Source organism: Ictalurus furcatus, chromosome 1 (genome assembly GCF_023375685.1).
Source record: "Ictalurus furcatus strain D&B chromosome 1, Billie_1.0, whole genome shotgun sequence".
Lineage (NCBI taxonomy): Eukaryota > Metazoa > Chordata > Actinopteri > Siluriformes > Ictaluridae > Ictalurus > Ictalurus furcatus.
Window position 1 is genome coordinate 15,167,290 of NC_071255.1, and position 22,284 is coordinate 15,189,573.

At 39.8% G+C, this 22,284-nt stretch overlaps 2 protein-coding genes across 5 annotated transcripts in view; one reads left to right on the plus strand and one right to left on the minus strand.

Moving 5' to 3' along the window:
• Positions 1-5,749, plus strand: part of LOC128609615 (transcriptional repressor p66-beta-like) — a 30,156-nt gene extending 24,407 nt beyond the window's left edge. For all 4 annotated transcript variants that reach the window (XM_053628223.1, XM_053628232.1, XM_053628250.1 and 1 more), the window contains exons 10-11: positions 1,631-1,844; positions 2,574-5,749. In XM_053628223.1, the coding sequence (XP_053484198.1) occupies positions 1,631-1,844; positions 2,574-2,710 (351 nt within the window). In that variant the 3' untranslated portion in view covers positions 2,711-5,749. The remainder of the gene's footprint in view (positions 1-1,630; positions 1,845-2,573) is intronic.
• Positions 5,750-12,434: 6,685 nt separating this feature from the next.
• On the minus strand, positions 12,435-14,141 carry LOC128612829 (ankyrin repeat domain-containing protein 34A). Its single transcript, XM_053633300.1, has one exon. It carries the CDS (start codon positions 13,995-13,997, stop codon positions 12,435-12,437), a length of 1,563 nt encoding a protein of 520 aa, XP_053489275.1. The 5' UTR covers positions 13,998-14,141.
• Positions 14,142-22,284: the final 8,143 nt, after the last annotated feature.

Here is a 22,284-nt window from a genome sequence, read left to right on the forward strand (position 1 = left end):
ATCAATCAGATTCCAAACTCTCCACCATGGCCAAGACCAAAGAGCTCTCCAAGGATGTCAGGGACAAGATTGTAGACCTACACAAGTCTGGAATGGGCTACAAGACCATTGCCAAGCAGCTTGGTGAGAAGGTGACAACAGATGGTGCGATTATTCGCAAATGGAAGAGACACAAAAAAACTGTCAATCTCCCTCGGCCTGGGGCTCCATGCAAGATCTCATCTCGTGGAGTTGCAATGATCATGAACAGTGAGGAATCAGCCCAGAACTACACGGGAGGATCTTGTCAATGATCTCAAGGCAGCTGGGACCATAGTCACCAAGAAAACAATTGGTAACACCCAAACACGCCGTGAAGGACTGAAATCCTGCAGTGCCCGCAAGGTCCCCCTGATCAAGAAAGCACATATACATGCCCGTCTGAAGTTTGCCAATGAACATCTGAATGATTCAGAGGACAACTGGGTGAAAGTGTTGTGGTCAGATGAGACCAAAATGGAGCTCTTTGGCATCAACTCAACTTGCCGTGTTTGGAGGAGGAGGACTGCTGCCTATGACCCCAAGAACACCATCCCCACCGTCAAACATGGAGATGGAAACATTATGCTTTGGGGGTGTTTTTCTGCTAAGGGGACAGGACAACTTCACCGCATCAAAGGGACAATGGACGGGGCCATGTACCGTCAAATCTTGGGTGAGAACCTCTTTCCCTCAGCCGGGGCATTGAAAATGGGTCATGGATGGGTATTCCAGCATGACAATGACCCAAAACACATGGCCAAGGCGACAAAGTAGTGGCTCAAGAAGAAGCACATTAAGGTCCTGGAGTGGCCTAGCCAGTGTCCAGACCTTAATCCCATAGAAAATCTGTGGAGGGAGCTGAAGGTTCGAGTTGCCAAACGTCAGCCTCGAAACCTTAATGACTTGGAGAAGATCTGCAAAGAGGAGTGGGACAAAATTCCTCCTGAGATGTGTGCAAACCTGGTGGCCAACTACAAGAAACGTCTGACCTCTGTGATTGCCAATAAGGGTTTTGCCACCAAGTACTAAGTCATGTTTTGCAAAGGGGTCAAATACATATTTCCCTCATTAAAATGCAAATCAATTTATAACATTTTTGACATGCGTTTTTCTGGACTTTTTTTTGTTGTTATTCTGTCTCTCACTGTTCAAATAAATCTACCCTTAAAATTACAGACTGATCATTTCTTTGTCAGTGGGCAAACGTACAAAATCAGCAGGGGATCAAATACTTCTTTCCCTCACTGTACGCAAATGCACATGATACCTAATAAAGAAGAAGAAGATAAACACAGTCAACTATGCTTGTATTTCCTCATTTGTAAGTCGCTTTGGATAAAAGCGTCTGCTAAATGAATAAATGTAAATGTAACTATGTGTGTAAAAAAAAAATATAATGTTTGGAAACCTGCAAATAGAATTTCCGTCTTGCCATTTTCCATTAGGTATAATTAATTACCCAAGGTCCACGGCTTTTCTAAATAGGCTGCAATCGGGATGTAATATAAAAACTGAAAGGACTGAGAAGTTAGACATATTTCTAAACCCACCTGGTCACCCAAGTGTGTACATGTACTGTGAATGTGTGTGTGTGCATATTATCCTGCAGGCATCTTCGGTACAAGTTGCTCAGTCCCAGGTGTCCCTGCAGCGCAGTGTATCAGCTGCAGGTTCTGGGTCAGCACGAGGTGTCCTATCCAACTTTGCACAGGCGTCCCAGCTTGCGCTACCTGGCACTATAATGGGCATGACCAGCAAACACTGCTCTACCTCCAGCAGCCGGTCACAGCACGACAGCCGACATCAGCTGTACGGCATTCCTGGTAAGTAGTTTGTGCATTGGCACATGATGGACGTATAAGCAGATCCCTTGTGTCATGTAATGAGTATGTTACTACATGTTATACCAGAACACACAAAATAGAGTTATAGTTCTTATGGGGTGTTATTAAGTACGCAGAATTAAACAGAATAATCTAAATTAGATAAAAATGCAATTTAAAATATTGTAGCTTTATCTGAGTTTATAGGTGTGCAGATTTGTTTATAAGCTACAGAGCCTAAGTGATGTTCTTGTGTTAGGATTTAAAGGTGCAGTTTGAAGTGTTTTTAAATGTGTTCACGAAAGGTGGTTTTAAATCTTATTTATAAAGGACTCGTATGCGTGCAGATTGTTATTGCTGCCAGTGAAGAGCCACAACTAATTCTACTTGTATTAATTAATTGATCTTGGTCTTCAAATAATAATTAGTTCATTAATAGTTGTGGCTCTGATTAGACTCGAATGAAAACCTGTAGCCACACTGGCTCTTTTAAATTGGATTAAATGAGACTGTACTAAGATGGCATAAAGTTTGAAGACCCTTAAACTAGACCTAAAATAATCAAATACTGTAATTCATTTTTGTTTCCGTTGATGTTTTTTTGGCTCTTCATTAAATAAGGCTTATTAGAGATGAGTCCCAATTTTGCCTGATTTTATATCATAGTGAGGAAATACAGTGTAGTAAGCTTTTTAGATCCTAATCTTTTCTTTTTTTCACTCTCTGCAGGAGTCAACATTGCTTACCTGAGCTCTGGTAATGTTGGGGGTCATAAGTCATCTAGTTTAGCAGACAGACAGCGAGAGTACCTGCTGGACATGATTCCTCCTCGCTCCATATCCCAGTCCATTACTGGACAGAAATAGGCCTTCACTCTTAAACTTAACCCCAACACATGCATTAACAACCTACTCATGACAAGCTCACTCATATACTCTCTCTTTCTCTCTCTCTCTCTCTCTCTCTCTCTCTCTCTCTCCCTCTCTCTCTCTCTCTCTCACTCTCTCTCAGATGAGCACACACACACACAAACACACTCTTTCACATATCCTACCACGTCTCCCTGTTCCCGTTGCATGCAGTGCCTGTCAGTCTGCTTACCAGCTACTCTTTCTGTGTAACACAATCAGTGACCGTATGTGGTGAACTTCACCAGTAAACTGCAGTCACTCTCTGCAAGTATGCAATCCCTCCTCAACACTGCTTAACCCCTTCTCTCTTCATCACTCAAAATGCGTGTGTGTGGACGTTTTGTACATTAATGCACTTTCCGGTGAGAATGTGTTTTTAATTTTGCAGTTAATATTTTGAATGTGTGCGGGTGTGGCAGCACCATACACAGAGAGATGAAAGCTCTTCCTTGGCTGAGAGAATTGAATTGAAATGGACATCTGTTTTTTTTTTCCACTCTGAAAGCAACTATCAGTCTTTTTAAGAAGATGGGATTTAAATGAAGAAGTCTTATTATATGTGGAGAGCTTTGGTTTTGGCTACATTTAGCTGACTGCAATACTTACTCGCCATTACTCCCCATTTCCTAAAGACTTTTCTGTAAGGGTTTCTTGTGCAAACAGCCTGCAGTGTCTTTTCAGGTCTGTCTTTGTCCAGTTCTTTCCCAGCAAGGATAAGCCTGTCAGTAAGCTACATCATATTAAGCATTCAGTCCTGTGAGGTCACATTTACTAACTCCTTTTCCATTCACATACATGTATGCGCTTTGCATAAGATCATGTAGTAGTGTATCATTTATTTTATGGTGCTCTCCCTGAATTAGTCATTTTTCTCATCAAATGGGAAATGATCAGAATGACTTTTATGACAGTCCACCTTTGACTTTAAACATGTAAGGTTAAGTAAAAGTATAATTACTTATAGTGCTAAGTATTGAATTTTAAAGGTGCTGCTTGTCAGATTTTCCTCTCTTCATCATGTAGTTTACTGAGCAGAGGAATTTCTCATGTACTGCCCCTTTAAGTGCACAGTGCAATATTGGGCAAGAAGTGATCTTTATTCTTTTTTTTTTTTTTTTTTTATGACGTGACTGAAAATGAACAGTTATGGCCCTGCACCATGATAGATAATACCTTTTCCACATTTCTCTATTAAACATGTATCTTTGTTTATTCATCTTTTGTAAAATATGTACAGTATAATATGTTCCCTTTTTTATTTCATTATACCATTTGCCCCACGGTACATTTGTTGTTTAAAAAAAAAAGGTCTTCATATCTGTAAAACTGATTTTTAAAAATATTTCTTATGAACTACCTGTAAACAATTCTTTTAGAAATTTAAGCCATTTTTTCCCCTTTTCATGCCCCTGTATCTTACTTTACTTGAAAACTGGTCAAGGTTTTATGAATATTAAGCTTATAACAAGTATTACAAATACTTATTTGCATGAGCAGATGTATTCTTAATAATGTATTGTAAATATGCCTTTAGCTTTTGGGGCTCAAAACATGAAACAATGCATTTGTACATTGTATAGGAAAAAAACAAAAGCCATTGATATTGTGAGTGTCATTTTGTCACGTGTTCCCTGTGTAGTGCTACACAAAATGTATGAAATTACAATTTTATTTTTGATTCATTCTTAAATATGTTTTTGTCCCCTCTGTATCAGTTGTGCTCTGTGCTTCATCCACCTAAGACCTTCCGTTTGAAGACTTGGCCACAGTGTTTCACTTAATTGTCTGTGTTAAAGTTTGAAATTAACACATAGCCCTTTGTACATTAGCTCAGACAACTCAGTGAAATGTTGTTGCCTCTGGCAATCAGAGATGTACTCAGTTCTTTAATGTTAGTCCTCTGGAAATGGCCATTTATGATCCCAGGGCTGGAAAATGCTCTTGCTCTTCACTTTCTTTGCTGTTATTTGTTGTTATAAACGCAACATGCTGTATTTGCTATGGAATGCTAAGCCGAATGTGAAAACTGAACAGAAGGAAGAAAGAAACGTTTTCTTGCAGGCCAAATGTTGCTCCATATAATTTCAGTAAATAAGCTTACAATAAAAAAAAATGGAAGAAATTAATTAACAGTGGATTTTTATTTTTTTCACTTTCATCATTCGTCTGTTTTACCATCAGGGTCACCAGGAATTTTGGGCCTTTTGACTGTTTTATGCATTGGTTCTTCTGTGTGAGATCTTCCTTCCCTTGGATGATTTTCTTTCCCTAGAAGCCCACCTGCCCACTCCGAGCCCTTGTTATCATCTACACTTTCTCCGTTGTTGCAGCACCTCTAATCAGCAGACATGTGTTTCTTCTCTTTTCTTCTTTAGTCCTCTTCATTCTGCCATTTTGTTACAGGGTTGGAAATCACAACTCCTCATCAAAGATATAATATTTATTATTGAATTCTGCCACTGCTTGTTGTGGTGAGGGTTTTACCCAGTAACAGAAATGCTGTATATGTATTCATGAGATTGCTATTAGTACGTCAGAAACCATAAGGTTATGTGTATAAAGGGCACATCATATAAAGATATAAGAATTAGTTGCAAATTTAAATTAATGTGATTTACTTTTAAGGCTTACGTGAGTACAGACATGTTACTAATGTTGGGGTAATAGACTGGTCTTGTTACACTTTTAAGGATAAAAGGATCTGTCTTGCACCATAAAGTGTTCTTCACTTAATGTTTTATGTCAAATCCTACAACAGAGAGTATCCCTTTTTGCAAAGGTTAAAATGAGCTCCTCTTAGAAAGCTAGAACTATTAACTTTCCAAACTAAGCATTGAGAAACCTTTTTAGTGTAAGAGTATACCATGTGAGTTTAGTCTTCTTCTTATAATAATTTACTTTTTGCTGTGATACTAAATTAGATTCCATTTTAATTTACAATGTTACTTTACAAACAAAATACCTAGATAGACTAATTTAATAAGGTAATTTATTCTTTTTGCAGTATGTGCAATATACAGTGCATCCAGTAGAGAGTGCAGAAGAGTGCATCAAATACACCACGGGGACCATGTGTGAAGGAAGCTGGTCACATCTGACCTCTTAAAGCCATGTTTTCTCATTTCTTTAATAGTTTTTTCTTGCTACTCGCTTCCCTTCCTCACTTCTTAGTTCTTCCCTCTGAAGAAATGATACATGAAAAGGAAACAAACAGGAAGAATTGAGCACAAATGTATTAGCCAGAAGAGCCCTTCATGCGAATGTTGTGGGATATTGCTAGTTGTAGCCCTGGATAACCACCTGGGGTGGTGCACATCACCTTCTTATGCATGCATGCCAAGACCTTCAACAAAGTCACCATATGATGTAATATTTGATATAACAATATTTGTCATAACAAGGGAGCTGGTTTAGCAGGTCCACCCTCCTGGAATTCTGCCAGGTCAACCACGACATCATTCCATAGTCATCTGGTCACCAATACATGCAAGGTGAGCTTATCAGCAAAGGCATGCACGTCTCCCGTTAATTTTTATTGCACTTTATCACTCATGGGCTCATAAGGGGAAGTACTCTACTAACATGGGCTCGTAAGGGGAAGATCCCTTGTTAGGCACTTGGGGGAGGTTGTGAAGTTTATGAGCCCCCTAGTGAGACTCCATCCATGGTGCTGTGATGCACTGCCCAAGCTGCCACAAACAACCTTAGTGTAGATGGGGTCTTTCCACTGACTAGCAATCACTGCAGGAAGACTAGTACTAAAGTCATAAAGCAGTGCACTAGATCCAGATAAAGGGGTGCACACCATTTGCAGAACCAGCACCTCCTGGATACATCTCAAGACCACCTGTTGTGCTAGGAAGAGGCAGAATACTGATGTCTTTGAATCAGAACTGCTGTTCTTTGAAGATAAATTTCAAGAGGCATCTGTCTTCTGGGACAATGGAGAGATGGAAATATGCATTGCTCCGATCCACTGACGTAATCCACACTTGAACAACCCTGTTACACAGCAGAGGCTTCAGAGGGTTGATTTACACATGTCCATCAGTGAACACGCAAACCACACTTAGCACCATACATAAACAAGATTGGCAGAGAGCTGCCCTACATCTCTGTCACAGAGGGGTTGGTGCATGCAGATTGGAGTCTACTGCCAGCTTTGATGGACATGGTTACAAGTTGTACATGTTAAAAATGTAACATGAGGGTACGCTCATTTGGCACGGGAAGATGGAGGGTAATCATCTCAAAATTTTCCATTTCATGTTTATTTTAAGAATTAATACACCCTTAAAGATGGCATGATTTAATGTGTCAGATGTAAGATTGAAGAGACAAGAAGGGATCAATTAGAATACTGGGATGTATCCATAGGGCCTGTCCCAAAGTCACTCACTCGTACGCTGGTTCTCTTCTAAATAGCAAGATTAAGTACTTATTAAGACAACATTCATGCTTTTGTTTACTTACCTCCCATGTGCACACTTATTTGAAGCATTTCTGGAGTGGGCAAAAGTTCTCAGGTACACTTGCTGCATCCTGGAGCTTATGGTGAGTTACACATGGAGTGGAGTAATGTGCAATTAATTGACAGTTGGTCTTGCTACTGTTCCACTGATGGGTAGGAACACCTTTGTTACCCTACCTCAAATGGCTTTTCATTGGATATAACAATTGCTGTAACAGGATGATGTGATCTGAGAGTAAGGAAATGGTCTTGGATTCAATGGCAGGTTTATTTCTAGTTGTTTGTTTGCATGCAAGATATTTATTTATATGTAAAATGGTTTTATATTTTAATGTTTTAATTTTATGCATTACCACTGTGTTTTTAATGAAAAACATTCCAGCCATTTATTCGAGAATTAGGCACATTTCAAACCTTGAAACCACAACACAAATCAAACATTTTATGACCTGTGAAGACTGCATTTGTTGTTAAAAAGGATAAGCCAACATGAAGACCAGAGAGCTGTCTATAGGAGGAAAGCAAGCCATTTTGAAGCTGAGAAAATCAATCAGAGCCATTGCACAAGCATGGGCAAAAAAATCAGGATAATAATTTGTAATGTCATGAAAAAGAAAGAAACCACCAATAGACATGGTACAGGTTGGCCAAAAAATGCCCAACAGCTGTTGATGACAAACATAGTGAGAGCTTTGAAGAAAAACCCAAAACAACAGTTAGTGACATCACCAACAGCCTCCACAGGGCAGAGGTAAAGTTATCACAATCCACTGTTCAGAGAAGATAAAGAACAGAAATATAGAGACCATAGCACAAGATGCAAACCATTCTCACTCATCAGCAGTAAGAATCAGAAAGCTAGATTGGAATTTGCAAAGAAATACAGAGATGAGCCACAAAAGTTCTGGAACCAAGAATAATCTCTACCAGAATGATGGAAAAGCAAAAGGGTGGAGAAAGAAAGGATCTGCTCATGATCCAAAACATACAAGCTCATTGGTCAAGCATGGCGGAGTTAGTGCCATAGCTTGGGCTTGCATGGCTGCTTCTGGAACAAGTTCAATAGTCTTTATTGATGATGTAGCTCATGATGGTAGCAGTAGAATGAATTCAGAAGTTGACAGGAATATTTAGTCTGCCAATTTACTGAGAAATACATCCAGTATAATTGGGAGGAATGTCATCATGCAGCAAGACAATGACCCAAAACACACTGCCAACTCAACAAAAGAGTTGGGTTGTGGCAGTGGCAGTGTGACCCATGGGCTTAAATGTGACCCATGGGTTTGAGATTAAAATGGCAGTGTGACCCGTGAGCTTGAGTTTTATGCACAAACCCCCTTCCTTCCCAAAATAAAATAAAACAAATACAATAATAAAATACACTTTTGTGCAATCACATGGCATGGTGAAGGTCATCCTCAGAGGGATCTCAAAATTGTATTAATTTTTCAATATTTAGGCAAAACTAGGAAAGAGATGAAACACTACTTGAGGTAAGTTAACATTTATTCTTTGTCATTTAAACAAGTTTATATATTTTGAGTATTCTGTTAAATGGTAAAATGTGATTGTTGCCATACATGCATATTGTGGTATGTGCATTCATGAAATGAAACAGGTCTACATAGCAAAAAAGACACTAGGCTTCTCTAATAGCATATTTAAATTTTTTCACATTCAAAGTAAGAAAAACTTTTGTAATTTCAGACATTTTGCAATTGCACGATATGTTCTAAATGTTATGTTTCAAGAGAAAGAATTAAGAATTCAGGAATAAGAATGAAAAAGATACCCAAAACCTGTTTGGATCTAATTTTTGTATGTATTTTGAGTGAGTAAATCCGTCCACATACTTTGTACAACTGTAATTTCTTCCGAGAAGATAACTTCACATGCTTACTAGGTGGCAACAAAACTCTGAAACATATACTCTGGAAAATGCAGTAATTGGAAGTAATTGGAATTATAATCTCATACATGTTGTGTTATTTTTGATTATGTGACACTCTCTGCCATTGCACACTTTTGCCATATGACAACAATTTACCAATTACCCCATAACCACAACCACCCCCCCCCCCAAGCCCCCACTGAATATCTTCAGTATATATAAAAAACAAAAGAATTGCCTTTGCTGTTCCAACACTTTCAGAGGAGACTCTATATAATGTAGACATGAAACAGATAATGGGAAAATATGTAGCAAGCTAGTTTAGCTATGTAGCTACTGTGTATTAGCTAGCTTTATCTGCAGATTTATTTGCAATATGCAGTACTCAATATGACCAAACGTTTGTGGACAATTGACCATCACACCCATATGTGCTTGTTGAACATCCCACTCCTGATTTATTCCCAGTTTGATGTTATAATAACCTCCACTCTGGGATAATTCCACTAGATTTTGGAGCATGGCTGTGGGGATTCATCCACTCAACCACAAGAGCATTAGTGAGGTCAGGCACTGCTATTATTTTTGTAGCACTTTATTGAAAAACTGTTTGTTCAGCTCTTCTGGTATGACAATTTGTGCAGTATAAATTGCAGACATGTCAAACAGAGAGGATGCATCTACAAAACTGTATATTCCATGTAATGTATCATAAAGAGGCTAATGTATTTATTGTGCTCTTGCACACCGTGCTTTTACAAATTAGAGGTAAAGGATACTCTTGGACATTTACCAGAAAACACAAAGTCTGGTAGATGGACTTTGGGACATGGGAATAGTGATGACTATTTTAACCAGTTGAGGTCCCACTTAGCAAACTGTCTTGAGTTTCACCTTCAAACTTTCTGTTCATATTCTCTCTCCCTCTGCCATTGTAACATATTACAGTGGTATCTCTGAGATAACATGGAGCTAAATAACTTCACCAGACACAGTTTTTTGGTTTAGTCATGCCTTTATTCAAAGCACCATAAAATGTCTCACATGAATATGAGACTATTTCCCATCGTGGTGTTGTGCAGACTGTTACACGGACACTAGCCTAGTGCTTGTCGTCCCTAAGGCTTACTGCTAACACAAGAGTCATCTACGTTTTTAGCAAGTAATGATTCAGTTCAGTACAGTTTTATCAGTGTACCACACCAAACATACAAAATTACAATAAATAGTAAATCCATTGAAGTAGATGTTGATAGTGTAACTGCTATCCCTTTGACACAATGCAAACTAAAACACTCGGATACACAGTTGTTATTTTCCTGTTAACCAACGAGACTTAGCAGCACATCATGAAATGTCCTTTGTGTACACAGCCTAACACAACTGAAGACTCTTGTACTTTTTTTTAAATTTATTTTTAGGTCTGATCAGACATACCTGAGCACAATTTCAACAAGGTCACAGAGTTTTGTACAACATAGAATTTTGTGAACTTCCACAATGTTATTCAGAAACAGGGAAAACTCAGTGCAACTACTCACTGCTCTCTGGAGCATAGAGAGGTTTTGGAATGATGATGAGACACCACACTAGAATAAAGGTAGCAACTAGAGAACTTGCTAATTAAAATATAAAGTGGTGGTTTCAATAATATATATAAGAGGTGGTTTCAAATGGTTTTAAAAATATATAAGTCCATAATTAAATAACAAACATTTATGCTTGTACTTTTTTTTCTCCTTGAATGTTCTAAAATGTTAGTTGTGGGGAAAAAATGCCACACTGAAAGTAGAGATGATTTCCGCCCAAAGATCTACAGCAGTAATATTGTTTTGATTTATAAGATGGACAATAGATGATAAATGGGCCATCACAGAGGTATAGAAAAATATTACTCTACTTTTTTGTTTTCATATTAAAGTACATGTAGTTGAATCCACAGAAATAACTTATTTTCTAAACAAAATCACTTGAATATAGCATCAACAAAACAAAAGCAAGACTATTAAACACCTTTTAAGCTCTGTTAAACTAATTCTTGTTTATTTGTAATATATATATATAGATATTTCTCTCTCTACACTGACAAACACTACACTGAAAATAATTTAATTTCAAATGTGTGTATACTCTTTTTGTAAGGGTTAACATAGTTTGTTGTGTCCATGATTCCACACTACATTTTTCTGCAGAAGTGCAAATTACCCTTCGTGCTGCAAATGTAACTGATTATCCAACGTTCACCACAATAATATAAACCAGAGATCTTGCAGCACAAAATATTGCACACAGATATACTTGAAATACTAATGGTTATTTTACTGCCTGTGAAATCTGTACAATATCTACATGTGCGCTCTGCCTCTTGTGCACACATGACACAACATCCGTGCTCTTCGTATTGAGTTTTTTTGTATCTTCCCCGCATTTTAGTAAATGTGAGTGTGAACGGATATTAATCAACTTCTTTGGGATTCTCCAAGAATTGCACTTTTTAAGAATTTTTTTTAAATCATACATATAGTGGTCATCACACACCAGCGGTTTCAGTGGTGTACATTTGTAGTCATCAAAAATGTTTCGATTCTTGTTGTTAATGCTACAACCAAACAAAAGTGGTCAAAGTCCAACCTTAATAAAGTGATTAGTCATCAGTAAAAGGCATCTTAAATAATAGAGATTAGTGTGCAGTAAATGGAAGGGTTTTTTTTTTTTTTGGATTTTTTTTAGCAATCATAATGATTTTGGGGAAAAAAACTGAATGCTGGCATTTGGTTTGCACCCAGTAGAAACGGATCATTTTTATATTCTCCTTTGATATACTTTTAAAGGACAGCGCATCACTTTGCCAGCAACATTAACCTTGCTGACATATTTAACAAAACTTCATGAAACAAGTTCAAGTGTAAAAGTGAACATTTTGAAGAGAAGAACTGTTTGTCAAAAATGACAGTAAATATGCGAAATCAAAAATAAATGAAATGATTAAGGAACAGCTTGGCCATATGTGCTAACATGGCCAAAAATAATTGGAAGTCAGTAACCACCAGTTGGCATAACTGGTGCCTGTTCATTCTCATTCACTGTCAGTAACATTAGCCATAAAGAATATGGTTTATGTATTTTAGACTAGTCAGTGTTTCATTATCCAGTTGTAATGGTATTTCTCTCTCTCTCTCTCTCTCTCTCTCTCTTTCTTTCTCTCTCTCTCTCTCTCTCTCTCCCTCTGTGTGTGTGTGTGTGTGTGTGTGTGTGAGAGAGAGAGAGAGTGATTGACAGAGAGAGAGACAGAGTGAGATATTCTCTCTTAACTTTTAGTCTCCATTGACCTCCATGACCTTCTCTGCTATTAGCTCCTGAAAGGTGGAGAGCTGCTTCATCTGTTCTGTCTGCATGGAGTGCCTCCTCATCAGCTTCTTCTTCATCTTGAAATCCAGAACACGCTTTGGTGATGTGGGTGCTACGGGCAGCAAGATCTTGTTTCCAGAGTGCACGGGTGACGAGGGCTTGCCATTGGTCCGGATGTCCGGAATGGGTCTCTGAGGGTTGACATTGAGTGGGGGAAGAAATCCAGGGCGAGTGTGTGAGATGTGGTCCAGCAGGAGTGTGCCAGAGCCTCTCCGCTCCAACAAGCCTGGGGGTCTCCTCCTCATAGTGATGGGGGACACTGAGTTTGGGATGCTCTCTAGGGACTCCCGTGAGGAACTGGCAACTAATGATAGTGGTGAGGCATTGTACTTGCGACGCTCCACGGACACACGACCAGAATCTGGAGATCCAGGAATGGACTCAGGACACAGGTGTGTATCTGACTCATAGTGCTCCATGCGTGTAAGTTTGGGGTGAGTCAGAGCACGGTTATGACCGGCATTCTCTTGCGACTCAGGCGCCGTGTTTCTGCGGTACAGTGACTGATGCTGCTGCACCTTGTCAGCCCAAGAAGAACCAGAGAGGGCTGCACAATCTTCTGAGCAGGAGCGATCAATTGGCTTTGGTGAGCACGGGTCATGAGTTTCAATGCTGTGCCTGCGCGAGAGCAGTGGTCTCCCTGGACCAGAGATTGACATGCCATTCATCTCTGATACCACCTTGTCCTCCTCTGCTAGGCTGCCCTCCAACATCTCACCTCTCTCAGCCAGTACACTTGGTGCCACTAGGCCCCAGGGCTCTGAGTTCAGTCTTTTGAGAAGCTTGCGTGGTGGTGGTCTCCTCTCACCTGGTGGCCTGTTGGAGGGCAATGGAAGGGCAGAAGTAAGAGCAAAGCTGAAGATGCCTTCTTCCTCTTCTCCAGCAGGTGAGTTTGAGGTTCGGATCTCCACCTCTGAAGGAGACATACAGGCTGGTGAGAGTTTGTCAACCACACCTGGTGAAGGAGGAGAGTTCAGGTACTGCTTGGTCTTCTTAGTGCCTGAGGGTGAGGTATCTGTGGTTATAATGATCACCTCTTTGCCTTTGGCCTTACAGGCATCTAGAAGTATCTGTAGGGTTTCTCGATCACCTCTGTTGATGGCATGCATTAGAGCTGAGGACCCAGAGTAGTCTTTGAGACTTGGGTCTGCACCATTCTCCAGGAGTAGTGACACAACATCTTTGCCAGCCCGCTCAGAGCATGCGTGCATCAAGGCAGTCCGGCCTGACTTATCAGGGATATTCAGGTCAGCACCTTTCTCTAAAAGATAGCGTACCATTTTCTGACGTGTCTGCAGGTCATCGTATCCCGCCATGCAGGCAGCCATGATGGGTGTCTCCCCACGCTCATTGCCTTCATTGATGTATGCACCTCCCTCCAGTAGCAAACGGGCAAGACGAAGCTTGCCTTGGAACACAGCCTTCAGCAGGGCATTTCCCTCTGTCCGTAAAGCTCCTCCATCACCCATGGTGCCAACCTGTCTTCTTTTCCCGTTAACACAGCCAGCACATCTTCAGAGTAATTCTGAACAACCTGTAAAATGAAGAAATGCACAAGGTCTTATAAGGACAATTACGTATGTGTATTATTGCATATGTTTTGGTGTGCACTGTGCTCTCCGAATTGCTCATGGCATCGCAATGAAGGAGAGACTAATGTGATTTTTAGTCCTTATAAACTAATTTATGAAATAACAGCTTTGCACACTGCAGAGTGGGATAAAGAAGAGCGTAGTCTTCCATTATTACCACTGCTCACATTGATCCAACACAGTGACGCCTCTGGTGATCATTCATGGTCAAACATCCCTTAGAAGAAATCCTTGTTTATTACTTGCATATTGTATATAGACGTTTTAAATGACTGCATTCATTAAAGTCTTTTTACCTAATTTATTGATGACTCTGTTAGTCTGTCCCCCAACCCTCCCCCCCACCGCCATTTAAATATCAATAACAGCTTGTAGTATCATTTGCTCTGCCTTATGCATTGGTCTGTGTCCTAGAATTGTAATAAGACTTGCTCTATGCACGACTTGAATAGGTAATGAGAATATAATACATTGAAGCAGACATTGTATCATATGTCTTTTTCCTTAATAGGTTACAGTTTTAATATCTTTTCTTTTGACAGAAAATAGCTACATTTTGCCATTTTCTTACAGAATACAAGTATTTTAAAATGGAGTTTATGCAATGTAGAATTTTTATAGAGAATTGTAATTCAAATGAATGCATAGTAAGATACGTATTTAAACAGAGACAAAAGCAGTCATTTCCCACCTACAGAGGCTGCTGGGAGGTAGATTTGCAGCTATTGTAGTTATATACTCGGCTCTCATTATCAATATCCCCTCTGCTGTTGCTACATTAATACACTGCATTAGCTGACAATGAACCAACAGCTGTCTGTGGCTGTGGGGTGAGTCAAAGCGCTGATTGTGATGATCAAAGCAATAAAGGCAGCATTCACAAATTGCGCACAGCTCTGAGAGTTTCGCATCAATCTGCGTTTGCGTAACAGTAAGCAGAGAGAGATGCTCGTTGCACAGAAACAAGTTTGATGTGGTAATTAGGAAGGCATTACTACAACAGCACTGCAGGGTGAAAAGTGAGGGAGGTAAGCGAGCAAGGGGGTAAACAGGCAGAGAGACTCAACGACTGAGGGAGAGCGAGAGATACAGAGTGTTCCAGTGGCTTGGATTTATTCAGGCTGATTTAAAATTCAATGTGACCAAAGAAAGCCCCTGGTAGATTTATACAGACAACATGTGGAGAAAGTACAACGTCCTGTCACAGAGAAATCAATTAATGGGATAGTGGCTTGGTAGAGATGACAGACATGGGAGAGAGGAAGTGGAAAATTGGTGGGTCTGTGTGTCATTTCACTGTGCCTTGTCACTGTGTGCTGGTACAGATATATAGTTCTACTCCTGGCACTGGCAGAGGGAGTGGATGAAGGGATCTATTGATCTGACGCCTGTCCACTGCAGTGCTGAAGGCAGAATGCATAGAGAAATAACTTTTTTGGTCTATACGGTATGCATATTTCAAGTTAATTTTTAATCATGTTCTTAAATGTCATCATTCCATGTTGGGTTTACTGCAGATACTATATGTTCATTGACCAACACTGTTTATCTAGAGTTTTCTTTGCTCTGCTACCTGAGCACGGTGGCCATCGTTAGGAAAATAGCAGAGGATTGAGCATGTGTGTGCCCATGTGTGCTAGAGCCTGCGTTATAACTATATCGACAGCTTGTTTTCTCACACACTCATATTAATTCAGCAGATGCTGTGTAAGACCTGCGCTCTGCACCCTGTGCTGCACTCGATGTCCATTCCTTGTGATTCCACACCAGTCTCAACCCTATCATGTTTAATGAGCAAACGAGCACCTTTTACACAAACTGATATGCTGCTGTGAGCAAGAAAATGAGTAAGTGAGTGAGAAAGAAAGGCAAAGAGCTGTGCATTTTAGATGCAAAAACTGCACTGAGTGTCTTCCTTCTGAGAAACTGCGATTGCAGTCTTTCTCTGCTTGAGAACACTGGCGTGAGTCAATTCAAGAAAGAACTCAAATCAGGACTGTGAATCAAGGGCTCTTGTGCAGAACCTTCTACACTGAACAAATTCAATTTCATCAAGCAATCTCCACTACTCTATTTATACCTGCTGTTGTATTTTATTTACGATGGAGCTGAGTGGTTTCTCTCTCTCAGCTTGCTTAAATGATGACAGAGAGGTTGCAATCAGAAAGCCATGCTCTCAGCAGCAATAACTCTGTCCAGGAGACCTTCTGATCCTCCATTTCGCTAAAACTCACATGCTGTATCACAGTTACTATATTGGATAAAGGTGGAAGTATCCATCTTATTTTTCTGATGCTTGTCTGTGTGGGCTTGTTTGAACAAAATTAATCAAACTGCAGTCAGGAGACACTCTGTACTGTCATTTCACACTGTCTCCACCTCTCTCAATGTCTCACTCTCTTTCTGTTTTGCAGTCGGTTCTTCAAATTCTCTCTGTCCCTGTATGACCTGTGTGATGTGTGTGTGTGTGTGTGTGTGTGTGTGTACAAATTTATTTCTGTGGGAGGCAGTGAGATGTTTGACATCAATCAGAAGCAGACAGAGCTAGGCATTTCACACCAGTTGAAGTGCAGATCTCCTGCAGAGGGATTTCTTATTTTAATTGAAATTCTCATATTACACTGGGAGATGTAAATGACAAGCTGAACATCCTGGCAAGGCTCCAGAGTCCTCTCCAGTTCTCTTGGGTCTCTCAACAACAGAGAATGGAATTGATTCTTACGTCTTCACCCTCACGCTTACAACTCACCTATTCACTCAACAATGTTTCCCATTGAGTACATGTGACTCTCAGCCCAATGAAGAATCTCTTTGCTGCAGTTACGGCTGGGGATTGGGGTGGGGATGGTGTGTTTGTGTGGGTGGATGCATTGTTAGAAATTAACACGGAGTACAGAGGCCATCTCCTATCGCTATTCAGCTCATTAAATCTTGCTACTCCATGCATATGCATTGCTCTTCAAAGGCACTATGGTCCAGCTCTGAGAGCAGTGTCCATTTCTAGAGCTCTTCCATGCACTCCCACTGCTACAGCTGCTTCTACTGTTATATTGGGCAGCAATATAAAAGGGCATGAGCAGCTAATGGGACTGGTGTAGGTGTATCCAAGCTGATCTGGTGCCTCCTGGCTTTCTGACCCAGTCATAACTGATGAATCCTTTCATCAGTCATAGTGCTGCTTTAAGAGGGAGCACAGGTGCTGATGGTTATCGTTGTGCTGAGCAGTGCAGCATTCTCATGCATTGAGGTTAAGCATGTAGAGGCTGTGGATCTCTCTTTATGCTGTCTCCAGCAAAATAGTTATACGGCCATATTGAAATGAGCCTTAATCATGGCTATACACACCTGTTACCCCATTCATCAAAACATGTCTTAAACGATTTGTTTGATGGAATGCAACCAGTTGCATCCTGAAATTATCTGAGCTATGTAAATGTATATGATCCTATTTTTATATCTGTAAATTATTCTATTTTTAATGTGTAGAATACCCCTTGAAGTCAAGTATGATTATTAGATTTTTCTTTTTATCCAAAGTTAAAGTTTTACTGGTGCATGAAGAGTGAAGAGCATTACTTCTTTAAATCACTTTATAGTCAACCTACATTGTAAATTGTGCTGAAATTGGACATGTTTGAAACTGTAAAAAGGTCTTGAAGTTTTAAGTAGCTCATAGTTTAGTATTTATTTAGCAATAAAATTAGTCACCTGTTGTATTTGTCAGCAGCTGGGGGTCATTATAGGATTCCAGCTATATATATTCATAATGTAACAATCCTTTCATGTCACACCAGCTAGATGGACCAGATAACTTATATACCACATCGCATACTAATTTGAACACAGCTTAAACCTTAAAAATATGGAAAACAACATCTTTGAAGTGTGTGTTTCATCAAATGGGTCATCTTGTGTATTATGAAACACTTGTTATTCCTTACAGTGTTCCTACAATTTTCAGTGACCCATACCAGGAAACCATGCCTTAAACCATAATACTGTCTAATACTGTAGTGCCTATAAATGGATTTTTTAGGTCAAATAAACGCAGCCAAATGAAACAGTCCAGTAAAGGTCCTTCGAGGTGTGATCTCTGCTACACCCATTACACAGAGACAGTCTGTAAGAGGCAGAGCCTGTTTGAATGCAGCATCTTTTTTGGGTTGGTCAATCTATCAATCAGTCAATGAACTAATAAATAATTAAATGAATGAATGGGAAGAGTGAGTAATTATTTTAAAATGTCTTAATTTATTTAATCTGAGAAAAAGACATACAGATATATAGTCCCCTCCAAAAGTATCAGAACAGCATGGCCAATTCTTTTGTTTTTGCTATACTGTACGTTGAAGTCATTTGGGTTTAAGATCAAAAGATGAGTATTTGACAATAGATCAGAATTTCAGTTTTCATTTCCTGATATTTACATCTAGATGTGTTAAACAACTTAGAATATGACATCTTTGGTGTCACACCACCCAATTTTTAGGTGAGCAAAAGTATTGATACAGATCATCTTAAAGTAAATAACACTTAATATTTGGTTGCATATCCCTTGCTTGCAATTACTGGATCAAGCCGGCAACCCACAGACATCACTAAACTGCTGCTTTCTCTTTTGTGATGCTTTTCCCGGCTTGTACTGCAGTTTTTTACTTTCAGCTGTTGTTTGTTTTGAGGGGTTTCTCCCTTCACTCTGCTCTATAGGAGGTGAAATGCATGCTCAGTAGGGTCTGATGATTGACTTGGCCAGTCTAAATCCTTACAATTTTCCCCCTGATGAAGTCCTTTGTTGAGTTGGCAGTGTGTTTTGGATGTTTGTCTTGCTGAATTAAGTTCCTCCCAATTCAGCTGGATGTATTTCCCAATTAAATTGGATGTAAATTGTCAGACAAATGTTCCTGTCAACTTCTGAATTCATTCTGCTTCTCCCATCATGAGTTACATCATCAATAAAGATTAGTGAGCCTGTTCAGAATCAGCCATGCAAGCCCAAGCCATGACACTATCTCTACCGTGCTTGACCGATGAGCTCGTATGTTTAGGATTGTGCGTAGATCATTTCTTTCTCCACACTTTGGCCTTTCCATCACTATGGTAGAGTTTAATCTTGGTTCCAGAACATTTGTGGCTCATTTCTGTATTTCTTTGTGAATTCCAATCTGGCTTTCTGATTCTTACTGCTGATGAGTGGTTTGCATCTTGTGTTATGGCCTCTGTATTTCTGTTCTCAAAGTCTTTTTCAAGCAGTGAATTGTGATAACTTCACCTCTGCCCTGTGAAGGTTGTTGGTGACTAATTGTTGTTTTGGGTCATCGACTGCTCTTCAACTGTCAACCTGTTCCATGTCTGATTGTTAGTACACCAGTGGTTTATGTCTTTTTCAGGACATTCCAAATAGTTTTATTGAGCATACCCAATGTTTGTGCATTGGCTCTGTTATTTTTTCCCCTTTTCTCAGCTTCAGTATAGCTTGCTTTTTCCCATAGACAGCTTTCTGGTCTTCATGTTGGTTGATCCTTTTTAAGAACAAATGAAGTCTTCAAAGGCAAAACCCAGGGCTCAAACCAAGAGTAGACATTTAGAGCTTTATTTATTGTTCAAACAATTGATCTAACAGAGCACAACTAGGCGGCAAGAAACACCTTTCAGTCACATGTTCCAGTATTTTCATTGATCAGTTGAAAAATGGGTGGGTTCAAATAAAAGCTGCCATGTTCTAAGTTGTTTAACTCATCTAGATGTAAATATCAGGTAGTGAAAGCTGAAATTCACATCTATTGTCTCATATCCATCTTTTCATCTCAAACCCAAATGTCTTCAGTGTATATAGCATCATCAATCCTGTACCGAAAAAGACCCAGCCTGCCTGCTTCAACGACTATCATCCTCTCGCCTTGACATCTGTTGTGATGAAGTGCTTTGAAAGACTGGTCAGAGACTTCATCACCTCTTCACTACCTGACACCATGGATCCACTACAATTTGCATACCACCCTAATCGCTCCACAGATGATGCCATCATGCATCTTCTCCACACTTCTTTGTGCCATCTGGACTCCAGGAAGGGAAGTTATGTCAAAATGCTGTTTGTTGACTACAGTTCAGCATTTAACACTATAATTCCCACCAAAATCTACCACCAAGCTGGAGGAAATGGGTCTGAGACCATCACTGTGCCAGTGGATCTCCAACTTCCTGAACGACAGACCACAAGCAGTTAGGGTAGGCAAAGATGACTCCCCTCCCCCTCAGCACTGGAGCCCACCAGGGTTGTGTATTGAGCCCCCTGCTGTACTCCCTGTACACCTATGAATGTGTGGCCACTTCCAACTCTTCCACCATTATAAAGTTTGCTGATGATACTGTTGTGTTGGTCCTGATCTCCAATAATGTTGAGAAGGCCTATTTAGAGGAGATTAAGAGCCTGCAGAACTGGTTCCAGGAGAAGAATCTCATCTTGAACATCAGCAAGACAAAGGAGCTGGTTGTGGACTTCAGCACAAAGTAGGAGAGGAGCTACCATCCACCTGAAATCAACGGGACCCCAGTGGAGCATGTGGACAGTTTCTGTTACCTTGGTGTCAACATCACACAGGACCTGACATGGTCCTGCCACATCAACACCCTGGTGAAGAAGGCCCGTCAGCATCTATTCCACCTCTTGCACTTGAAAGACTTTAAATTGCCCTCTAAGGTGCTCAGGAACTTTTACACCTGCACCATTGAGAGCATCCTGATGGGAAACACCACAGCCTGGTTTGGGAACAGGTCTCCAGAGGGTGGTGCGAACAGCTGAGCGTATCAACCGCACTGAGCTCCCTGACCTGCAGTCCATCAAGTGGTGCTAGACCAAGGCCAGGAAGATAATGAAGGACCAAAAATGGACTGTTCTCTCTGTTACGGTCAGGGAAACATTTCCACTCCCTGAAGGCCAACACAGAGAGAATGAGGAGGAGCTTTTTGCTGCAGCTAATTCGGGCCTTCAACCAGGGGAACACCAAGGACTAGAACTGGACTCACACATACAACTTTCATTACCTCATCCTGCCTGTTATTACATCTTACATTCACTCACATCATACGTTGCACTCCCTAAAATTTGCACACCTCATTTACACATGTACAGTTTTTCTCCTCCATTTAATATATTATAATTGTACATTTTTACTTTTCAGTTTTATAATCTTACTATATTTTTCTAACATTTTCTATTCAGATATTCTAGTTTTATTCTCTATATGTGATATTCTTTATTTTTTTCTCTTATTATGTTTTTATCTTTATTATATTTTATCTTATTTTTTTATTCTCTTTTACATATTGGTGCGGTCGTAAAAAGCATTTCAGTGCGTGTCATATTATGTATGGTTATGTATGTGGCATATAAAATGTGATTTGATGTGATTTGATTTGAAACAAAAGAATCGGCCTTGCTGTTAAAATACTTTCAGAGGGGACTGTAACTATATATAGTGTAAAAGTATTCTGTATTTGTTTTGGTTTTATTTTAGCATTAGTCAAGTGGGTGCTTGGATTTAATTTGGAATGGGGAAAATATATGTAGTGGACATTTTTTTTTTTCCTGAATGCATCAAGTCGCTGTTGTTTTCTATGCCTAGACATGTGCGTCGCTATCCACGGTCCTGAAAAAGGAAAGGACGTAAAGCTGCTTGTTGAAAGCGACGCCTTAAAGTCAGTTTATATTGCTCAAAATATTTATAAAAATCAGAAAAATAACTAGGGCTCCGATGCTATTTATAAACCATAAACTGTGAGATCTGCTGTCGTACCAATTGCCTACGTCACCTCGTCTATCTGACGTAAGCTTCTTCCCTATTAACAGCCAAACAAAATGACGAAAGTCGCCTGATCGAAGATATATTTATACAAAGCAAATAGGCCTAGACACTAGACTATACCAGATAAAGATTTCCCCCCTTACTGTCAGGTACTACTTTACATAATTTTCATTCTTTTGTACTCTTCTGTACAAAAAAAAACTGTTGTGTTTGTTTTTGCGGTTTGTTTGGCGATCTTGTGCATACTTAGCCACATTCCATCACTTGCAATATTACATTCATTATCTAAAGCGCAACAAGCCTGTTTCATAGCTTTTAGAACCACACTGGCAGTGAATTTTCTCCACATCCGCACTGTTTAT